Source organism: Eutrigla gurnardus (assembly GCF_963514095.1).
Source record: "Eutrigla gurnardus genome assembly, chromosome: 16".
Lineage (NCBI taxonomy): Eukaryota > Metazoa > Chordata > Actinopteri > Perciformes > Triglidae > Eutrigla > Eutrigla gurnardus.
The window spans coordinates 9,213,791-9,224,321 of record NC_139927.1 but is presented as its reverse complement, the minus strand read 5'-3'; the positions used below and the strand labels follow the sequence as shown (position 1 = coordinate 9,224,321).

The 10,531-nt window shown below is 42.8% G+C and overlaps 1 protein-coding gene across 3 annotated transcripts in view; it reads left to right on the top strand.

The window, feature by feature from the left end:
* stxbp5a (syntaxin binding protein 5a (tomosyn)) overlaps window positions 1-10,531 on the top strand; it is a 74,110-nt gene that overhangs the window by 43,020 nt on the left and 20,559 nt on the right. For all 3 annotated transcript variants that reach the window (XM_084030759.1, XM_084030758.1, XM_084030760.1), the window contains exons 6-7: window positions 1,298-1,361; window positions 1,869-1,952. In XM_084030759.1, the coding sequence (XP_083886885.1) occupies window positions 1,298-1,361; window positions 1,869-1,952 (148 nt within the window). The remainder of the gene's footprint in view (window positions 1-1,297; window positions 1,362-1,868; window positions 1,953-10,531) is intronic.

The window sequence follows — 10,531 nt, the reverse complement described above, 5'->3', positions numbered from 1 at the left end:
ACGTGTGGTCAGCGTATTAAAGTCAGCCGCATAACAAATGTACCCGTTTTTAAAATACCAGCCCGGCAACGAGGGCCAATCAATACATGTTTTTGGCTTCACTTCGGGGGGATTTGCATGCACTCCACAATGCCCCCGAAAATGAATGAATGAATTAAAGGAATACTTTACTCATTTGCATTAAGCTTTGTATCGTTAGAAACCCGGGAGTATTTTTGAATGGTCGGGCATCATTTCCATATTTCCCCCAGAGACGGAGAGCTCCGTGTTTCTACTCTGAAAAAGAGCCTCAAATGAAGCAAATATCTAATTTCTCGTCATCCTGGCTGCTTTGATTGGAGGGGCTGAGACTACAACACTAGTTCCTCATGTTTTCAACTTTGCCTATAGGGGGCGGGAACCACTAACGCTACAGACCTGCCGCTCTGTCCAAAATCCACCGATCCAGAGTGTTTACTAGAAATATGTGGGGACGCGACTTGTCAATAAAGTTTCACTTTTACTTGAGTAATGAATTGACTTTTTGAACACCATTCTCTGTACTTCTACTCTACCTATAGAATGTCTCGGTTGAATCCAAAACATGTATTTTAATTGGAATATGTCGAAATTTAATACTTCATATTATCCCCAGCATGTCCTTCACTGTCAGACTACCAGATGAATAGAAAACCCCATGACCTCCTTTTCCGTTGCTTCCATGTGGTTGCAGCTCCTTCCTTGTCTCCTCGTCAGGCATCCCTTGCCCTTGCTCCCTGGTACTGGGGTTATGTTTCGGGCTCTAACAGTCACTCTTTCTCAGCTGTGACCTTCTCTGGCGCTCAGCAACCCGCATCATGTCTTGGAGGCGGGGAAGGTTAGGTAAATTCTGCAGCCACGTGGCACGCAGCGAGAGGAGGTTTGACATAAGGCTGTCTGGAGGGCAAAGCACAGACAGGAGGAGGAGAGGAGGGGGCAGCCAAGCATTTTATGCTGTCTCCTGACATGCAAATGGTCACACACACACACACATACACAGCCATTGGGGAGCGCCTGCTAACGGAGCCATCCATCACAACCTTAAGTGAGCTTATGCCTTTGAACAGCCTAATAGTGCCTTAGAGTGATTGGCAGCTCTGTCCTGTCTTGTAAAGCTCTCTCACAGGTTCAAAGACACTCGCGTCCTACCTTGACCGTCTCCATACATCACTGTGTGACATGTGGCAGAACGGTGCATTTATGGCCTTATTGATGTATTGTTGAGGTCAGCATCGAAGACTAAAGAGAAAAATATGTCTCTCTTTGTGTCTCCATCCAGGTCCTCCAAGGCTCACCCTGGACCAGTTGTCCACATAAGTGACAACCCCATGGACGAGGGGAAGGTAAAGCTCAAAATACACAATAATGTATTCTTCTTCCTGTAGCAGTCATAAACAAATCCATAAACACGATTGCATTGGAGACTAAATGAAACCGTTTGCTCTCTCTTGACTGCACACGCTCTATATTCACCCGCTATACTGGTGACGCCACTTCTCCTGTGCCCCACTGGGATTTGCATCCCTTTTTAAACCATACGAGATAAGTGAGGTGGCTGGACTACGGACTAATTGTCCGTGCACACAGCTTAAGTAGAGCCCATTATGATCTGCTCTAGTGACGCGTGTTTGAATCTCTATAAATAAGCCTTTAAAAATGTTTTGGCATGATCTCCTGTGACCCAGGGTGGGCAGGGTTTCTCCCCTCACACCTCACTTCCTCTCCTGCTGCGCGAGAATGTCAAATGTATTACTTCTTTTTCCGCCCATCATGGGGTCGCTTCTATCTACCTCCCTGTCATCTTCCCCCTACCTATCTCACTGACTGCCTGTCGCTCTTCCTCTCCCCAGCTTATAATTGGATTTGAGTCCGGGATCGTGGTCCTGTGGGATCTGAAATCAAAGAAGGCCGACTATCGCTACACTTACGATGAGGTAGGCAAATCTCTCCCTATTTCCTTTCTTCACAAACTGCTTTCAGCCATTCCTCCCCACGTCTCATCTACAGAGTGTCTTTTAATACAAAAACTCTGAATTAAATCGCATATTCATGAACCGAACTGTATACAGTTGTGCATATATGGGAAAAGCTAGAATATGAGCTAGTTAAGTACAGCTGACGAGGCTTGAGTAGTGACTGTGTATGCACATTACACACACACACACACACACACATTATAGACGGACACACACCTCAGAACATTCTCCTCATATCTGCTGAAGCTACTTCCTGTTTCATCTCGGTATAGATAGAGAAGGGGGAGAAGGTCAGTCTGCCTTGGAAATAGCAGCACTAATGTGCAGTTTAATGACGATGAAGTTGAACTTTGGCTTGCCAGAGGAGAGTTTTACAGTCGACTCTGCTACCAAGGAAGACGAGTGAAGTAAGCATGTGTGTGGATTTTCTTCTCATTGGATGTTTCCTCCTGTTTCCAGTCTTTAAGGTTCATATTTAGGGGTTTAAATCTTAAACATCTTTGAATTCAATCAAAGTGGCTTCTTGAGAAATTATGAATCAACAGAATATAAAAAACCCAAAAGAAGATGTGTTTTCACATTTATAAAGAACAACAGTTGTGTGAAATGCATGATTTAACAATGCCATGATTTACCCAGCGTCTCCGGAGTGATGTGGCAAGGTTGCACAGTGATGGCGCTTGCATATTGCAGTTGGAAAAAGGGGGAAACGTTTTGTAAAAGGTCCACATTTTTTAAAGCACTGAGTCATGTGGCTTTATTGGCTTCCCCAGAGGCAGGAGTGTGTGACTATAAATAAAAGATGACACAACAATATAAAAAAAAAAAAGAGAGACGGTGTCAGAGCTGCTCAGATCCCCTCTGGACCTGGCATGTGACAAACCTGGAGTGTGTCTGTTATCTGTTACCAGCTCAGTGTTCATACAAAACATTTTCCCACTAACGTAGTTGCTATATTTGGACTGTGTTATGATCTGTTAGAGATGTGATAACAATGTGTGACAGCCTGTGTGGTTTTTTATGTTGGTTTTGGAAAATCTTTACATCCATTGTACTCCATGTGTTCTATGACACATGCTGCTATGACTAAATATGACTATAGAGCTCATTCATAATCCTGTTATTGAGGTTTAAATGTACTTAATTAGATATTGAGATCATCGAAATAGTAGCAAACTATTATTTTGCCTTAGATCACACTGTTAGAGCTATTAGCGCCGTTAGCTGCAACAAGATGCCGGCTCAGTCGTCATCATGTTGAGAGCCACGAGAAGGCAATAGAAATGCTCCCAGACTCATATATACACAGCAGCTGCTTTACATATATGTATATATCTTGTTTTTAATGGTATAGAAATGCATCGTTTCATTTACAAAAATGCAAATTAGCTCAGTAATTTCCTAAAACACATGGGTTAAACACTGTTGGCTCCCAATCAAAATGCTCCAAATCTTATATATAGCACCTTTTAAGCTGACGGGATAGCACACACACACACACACACACACACACACACACACACACACAATCAACATGTAAATGGTCGTACAGTGGTGTCCGCAGCACTTAGACACAGAGCCCAAACCGCCTCTTTAAGATAATAAGATAATCGTCCCACCATGCTGGTGCTCACCTTATTGGTGGTGTAAGAGATAACAACAGCCACGAGGACTTCATAGACACAGGGATGAGAGTCGAGTCTGTATGTTCAATCTGCACGCTCCTCTCTGTCTCTCTCTCCGTGCCCTGTCTCCCTCTCTCAGATAAGCTAATATCCTCCTGCTGCTCCCGGGGCATTACATTCTCTCGTACTGAATCTCCCAAGGGAGCTCATCTCTTCCCTCCAAAGCCCTACGGTTACACCTCTCCGGGGACGGGCGGGGGAGGGGGGGGGCGCTGCTCCTCATTTCTGCTCACTGATTTACACTTGACGAGGAGAACGAGTCCGCAACACACAACCGCACTTTCCTCTCTTTTGGTGTCGGGGGTCATCCCCCCCGGCTAATGCATCCAAATGGTTATTGGAGTGAGAGATAGTTCCACTCGTCCCCAGACGAGCCTTCGGGGCCGTTGAAGACATCCTGTGTGGCGTCGCTGGTGAAATGTGGTTATGAGGACTGGGCTGTGACTTTTCTTTGATTACTGCTGTGGACAGGGCTTTATGGGGAAGAGTGCTGTGAGGAATGAGGAGAAGGGCGAGTGGTATGGACAAAATCTATATGATCTTGATGTCCATGTGTTATGATATTCACTTGAAGGTATACTATGCAGCGATTTTTTCGTGTTCTTTCTAGGAACAACATTTAAAGTTGGCCTCTCCTCCCCACCTCATTAAATGTGAGAGAGAGAGCAGTGGTGGTCGAGCAAGCTAGAGAGTGAATAAAGAGAGGCAGCGGCATGAGCGGGAGCAAAGCATTGAATACATCTTTTTTTATCGTTTGGTGGCGGTAACGCACAAGTTAGCAGACCCACACCGACGCACAGCCCTGTGGGAAGGTGCCGCATTGCCGGGTTTTGTGTGAGTGCAGTGGCCTCTCTGCTGTGTGTGTGTGTGTGTGTGTGTGTGTGTGTGTGTGTGTGTGTGTGTGTGTGTGTGTGTGTGTGTGTGTGTGTGTGTGTGTGTGTGTGTGTGTGTGTGTGTGTGTGTGTGTCTCCTCTCAGTCAAACAGAAACAACAGACTTGCAGTTCTTTATTTCTATATAAAGCCATGAGACAGACTTAGAGCAGAGTAGAGAGACAGCAATGTAACCTGGCTTTGACTTTTTATGAGTCCATCCATACAATGTTTTTTTCAGGGTCGTTTTTGCCTTTTATTGAGAGAGAGAGAGAGAGAGAGAGAGAGAGAGAGAGAGAGAGAGAGAGAGAGAGAGAGAGAGAGAGAGAGAGTGAAAGGGGGAGAGAGAGAGAGAGAGAGAGAGAGAGAGTGAAAGGGGGAGAGAGAGATGGGGATGACATTGCAGAAAGGCCAGCCGGTTGGACGTGAACCCGGGTCCGCTGCAGCCTCGGTACATGGAGCTCCAACATGGCACCCCACAATGTTTTTTTTAAATAGTAGCAATACCTCTATAATAATATTTGAATAATGAAAAACACATAACACAACTTCTTTTTTTATCACAATAACTGTATTTTTAACTATTCCCCATTTTAAACAGAAAATAGTACATTTGCATATACATAGTTAGTGGAGATGTGTTGGAGATGAGGAGTATCAGCCATTCTAACTCCAGAAAAGATATTTGTTTTGACATAAATGTTGTTAAAGGTTTGATGATATGCACACATACAAAGTCCAGTGTTATTTGTGAAGCTTCAGCTTCTGTTTCCAAATAAAAGGGCTCTTAAACCTTCAGTAGTCAGGTTCACAAACTGAGTAGGACTGACCCGGTGCAGGATGCAAGACTTTCTGGTGTCTCCGTTCGGTTTCCATTTCAGGGAACAGAACAATCATTCTTGAAAAGTTAAGTGGTGCATTTTACCGTCTTAATTGATGCGAAATCTGATGCCAAGACATAGATGTTTTGCCTTGCTTCGCTCATTTCTGCAATTAAACAGAAATGATGTATTAATTATAAGGAAATAATATTGCACGGGTTAGTTGGTACGATTGGAATTGTGCGTCTGCTAATAATTCTGTGCAGTAAAATGAGTTCTTACAGCTATTAAATCCATTGCAGAGTTAATTCGCCCCGCTGTGCACTCTTTTTCCCGCTGTGTGCTCTCATTCACGTACTATTCGCCTCGAAGCTCGCTAAGTATCGACGGAAATGAAGAGGAAGCTTTTCCTCTTCTACTTTTCAAGCAGAGTAAGTCGGCAGACCTCGCAGTGACGGATTCACACTTTGGAATAAGCATGTCTTAAAGAACATATTTGATGTACATTCGCGGGGGTTTGAAGAAGTGAAAGGCAGTTTGTGATCTTGGGTTTGAGAGAGATGAATATTTTTTTGTCAGCTCCGCCATTCCTGGCACTTTTTAACGACTCTTGCGCTCCCAAACATCAGCAAACAGGGTGCTCAAATAAGAGAAATAAAGAAATGTTTTTTGTTCGTCTTACACGCTGTCAAACTACAGAAGTGTCAGCAGACTGGAAGTTAAAGCCAGCCCCCCAGACGGCAACAAATAACGACTGAGGCGCTCAAACTTTTTGTTTTTACAAGCTCTCACAGAGCAGAGAGAGCAGGCCGTCCACGCTGCGGCGATCACTGGATCGTCTATTATTAGCTGAGGATCAGCAGTAAGGGTTTCCGGTGAGCGCTGGCCAGAAAGCATCAGTCACTCTGACCCTGCTCCACTCGGCTCCGTCTGACTCAACACCTTGGTCTGAGTCCCTCCCTGATGAATGGATAGCATTTTCTACTTTCCTCCTCCTCTCCCTGCTGCTCGCTCAGCGAGTGCATGGAAGATACATTTTGTTTTTGTGTCGTACCTTCAAAAGGCACATTTTTTTTAACGATTTTTTCTGGCATAGACGCCTTTTATTAGTAGTGGACAGAGAGGAAACATGGGAGAGAGAGGGGGATGTGACCCGCAGCAAAGGACCTACGGCCGGGATTTGAACCAGGGTCGACTGCGTATACACGTACATGGCAACCTGCTTGCCAAAAGGCACATTTTTCAAACTCACTTATTTATCCTACAATCTGCTCAGACAAAAAACCCGACTTCTATCATCACAATCTTAAGTAGTTTTCTTTTTCTGCAATACTTTCTGTAAAGTTTTCTGCCCGTCTGTCTCTCTCTCTCTCTCTCTCTCTCTCTCTCTCTCTCTCTCTCTCTTTAACTCTCTCTCTGTCTCTCTCTCTCTCTTTCCCTTTATCTCTCTGTGTAATCGTGGAAAGGGACCAGCAGTTTTTTGCCCAGTAACTCTCCCCCAGGTTGCTTACCTCTAGTGTGACTGCCATTACCAGACATGATTCGTGCACAACCTGCTACATGCTGTGTCTAAATCGGCGACAAAAAAAAAACACCCAAAAAAAACTCTGGGGTAAAATGTTTGGCGAGCAGCAAGACACAATTCTCAGAGCTATTCATGAAAGCGTATTCCCACAACCACCGAGCTTTAATTACTTGATTTCCAAGCAAGACAAAAAAAAAGATTTAACTGCCACGGAGGAATATGTGATACTGTAAACAACCCTGATTGCTGGAAGCAGCTTCAGTCAGATTTAAAACAATTTGTTGGAAACAAATGAGAACCACTTTTAATCCAGTACGAAATGGGTGAGGTTGTCCATATAGGACAACACATTGCCAGAAAGACTTCCTGAGACTTTTTAGTTTTATTATTGACAGATCAGATGACTATTTTTGTGTCCAAATGCAATACATGCCTCCGATCTGGTTCTCTGAGAAGATTAAATGCAAAATATAGACATTTTTTGGCAATGTGACACACGTCTGGCTTGATTAAGAATTACACCCCCCTCCCTGCAGACCTATTAAGGCTACAGACGGATAACTTTTCTATTCATTGGTGAAGGGTCAATTGGCAAGTCTGGTGCAATATCCATTAGATGGAGAACACCATTCTTTCTATGATAGTGAGTCTCTGTGGGGTTTTATCCATCAGGATGTGGCTCTTCATAATGCTAATGTTAGCTCCTCGTTAACACAAAGGTGAGTCCCTCACACTATAAAACTGTCATAGAGTTTGAGCCATTTTATAATTCCTAACTGAAATAAAGATGTGGATTGTAATTATGAAGCATTTCACTAATTAGCCCTAAACACAAAGTACAGCTGAGGCTGATAGGAAAGTCATTCATGTTGTCGATGCTTCGTCATAAACTAAATGGGACAAATAGCATTGGATCTGATTCTGGTGTTATTTATTACAAGCCACACACAACAATGCCGTCCTTTCAACCATTTTTTAACCAGCATGGCTAAAAGTCCTTGAAAACTTTACATCCAAGTTTATTGTAATGGTCGTAAAAAAGAGAAACAACAAAAAAAAAACTTTCATTTTTAATTAAGGCAAATTAAAAAGTGACTTTTCATCATCTAGCACCAACCAATATGTCTTCCACTTTTGAAAATATACCTCAAAAGGACCAAATATTCTATTTTAATTTCAGAGTAATGGCATCCTTTCCTTGCTGTGATCATAACCGATGTTGTACGTTTTAATTTTCTTTAATATAGAAAAAGTCTTATAGGTAAAGGCTTACAAGGGCTTGTTTCTCTCGGGGTTTGTATATAATAACAAAAATACATTTTAACTGTGTTGATTTTATGTTGCAACAACAATAACGGATTGCTCTATGGCAGTGACTGTTGACATTTTATTTTAGATTAAGCCTCTTTTGGTTGAATGTTGTCGTGTTTGTGCTGTGTGTGAACTGAATGTGTATGTGTGGTACCTCAGTCGTCATTGTGGTCCATTGTGATGCAGCGCTGGCTGAAGATATTCTAATTAAGCTGTGATATGCATGTTCATGTGTACGTCTGTACGTTTGTTTTCATCGGCGGTGTGAATTAGTGTGTGTGTGTGTGTGTGTGTGACTCTAATAAGTGTTGACTGAATTCTCTCGTGCCCCAAAGAGCAGTCTGTGAAAAGTGACCTAATGCAATAAATCATGAAATGAGTCTTTTTTTTAATTGGTATTGTTTGATATGATGAGGACCATGTGTTCTAATTAGCCTACTCATTTTCCAATTAAGCACTGAGCATTGTTCCCTATTGGGACTGTCACAGCGAATAATGCACTGATAGATTTCCAGAATGCAGTCTGTCAAAGCGTCTCTGAACGGGTGAATGTCGGGCTGTTTCCTCATAAAACTACGAATGGCTCTTTTTTTTATAGCATTTTCTTGAATAGCTTGCAGATCATATCCTTTATCTGGGTTGCAGTCGACATAAAGAGAAAAGCTTTATTAAAACATCATCCACCCGTAAATAGAGTGCGATATTCAATTGAATATATGTCTAATATATCGTCCAACACGGGATCACTAAGTTCACTTCCAGAGAGTGGGATGCAACAAGAAAATGACAGGATGTGAAACTTGTTCACACCTGCTGGAGCTACATCCACGCCACCTGGCAGCGCCCGCACCTGCGAACCGCTTCTGGCAACAAATCATGGACAAACTGCCTCCCACCTGTCCCCCGTCTCTAGTGCCGACCACAACTCACACCCGCCGTCAGCATAGATAAGACTCCCCGAGCCATTGCTCATTATTTGCTCTAATCATTTCCAAGGAAACAATCCCCGCCACGAGGAGGAAACTCCATAACGAACCAATCCTGGAAAGAAGGGAGCATGTTTCACGTGTCCGAGTGGGAGGCAGTGAGTCATCGGCTGTGTGATGAGATAATGTGACTAGTGCGTCTGTGCAGCATGATGTCACAGAACTATGAGTCTTGTTTCCTGGAGCCCACGGTGACCTGGAGGAAACCAGGATAATGAGTCCCTTTTTTTAAAAATCCTCAAGGCTGTGCATCGAAAAAACACCCACCTCAGGAAGTTCTCTTTATTGGTTTCATCTTCGGAGAGTGGAAAGTCTGACCAGGCAAGAATATGTGATGGATTACATACGTTGCCACTTAGCAATAGATGGGGTTCATTACCCCCCTAAAAAAACCCATATAAATATGATACAATTTATTTGGTTACAATACAGATGAGCAGGAGCTGACTTTGTTTCCCCACACGGTCTCATTTTTAGCTTTTTTTTCTTTCTGGAAGAACTCAGCACATTTGGTGAGCCTGACACGCAGCGCCATTCATGATTAATAACACACCCAAGGCAAAATTGATATACACCTAAATAAATAGCAGCTCCAATTGGAGGAGATTGACTCGACATAACCGCGTCGGCGGCGGTAATCATTCATGTCGGATGAGGAAAAACACAGTTCACACTTACAACAATAAGAGGAACCTTAGCTTGAATATTAAAGGGTGCAAAGTGGAAAATATTTATGTTATACTTTATAGCAGAGGTCTTCAATGTTTTTTTTTCATTTTTTTTTTTGGCTAATAGTGACACGATGGAGGGGAGCCCCTAATACTGTACATATCATATGAAATTGTGTTGCTTATTAAACCGAGCCAATAATAATGTGTAGTGCAGCCTATAGTTCAATGTATAAAAGTACTTTGTACTGATGTATGTTAACAATGCTAAGCCATTAAAATAATAATTGTTGGCATTCACTTATATTTATAGAACATATTTGAATTCTATGTTGGCATTTCTACAATTTCACAACTTAACATTTAACAAATAGGTAGATTTGCTCATTATAATGTTTATTTTTGGACATATTTTAAATTTTTCAGAAAAGAAAAAAAGTTTGGGGACCCCCCCTGCAGTAACTATGTGGACCCCTAGGGGTCGCGGACCCCTGTTGAAGATCTCTGCTGTATAGTATGTCAGAGAATATGTCCAGTCATCGTCACTGAGAGAATATCCCACCCTAACAAAGCACTGGGGGACATATTACCCATGATGCACGTGCCCCTGGGCAACAAAAATGAATGCGACGGGTCTCGTAAAACTGCTTGGGAAGCTGTCGCATGTCAT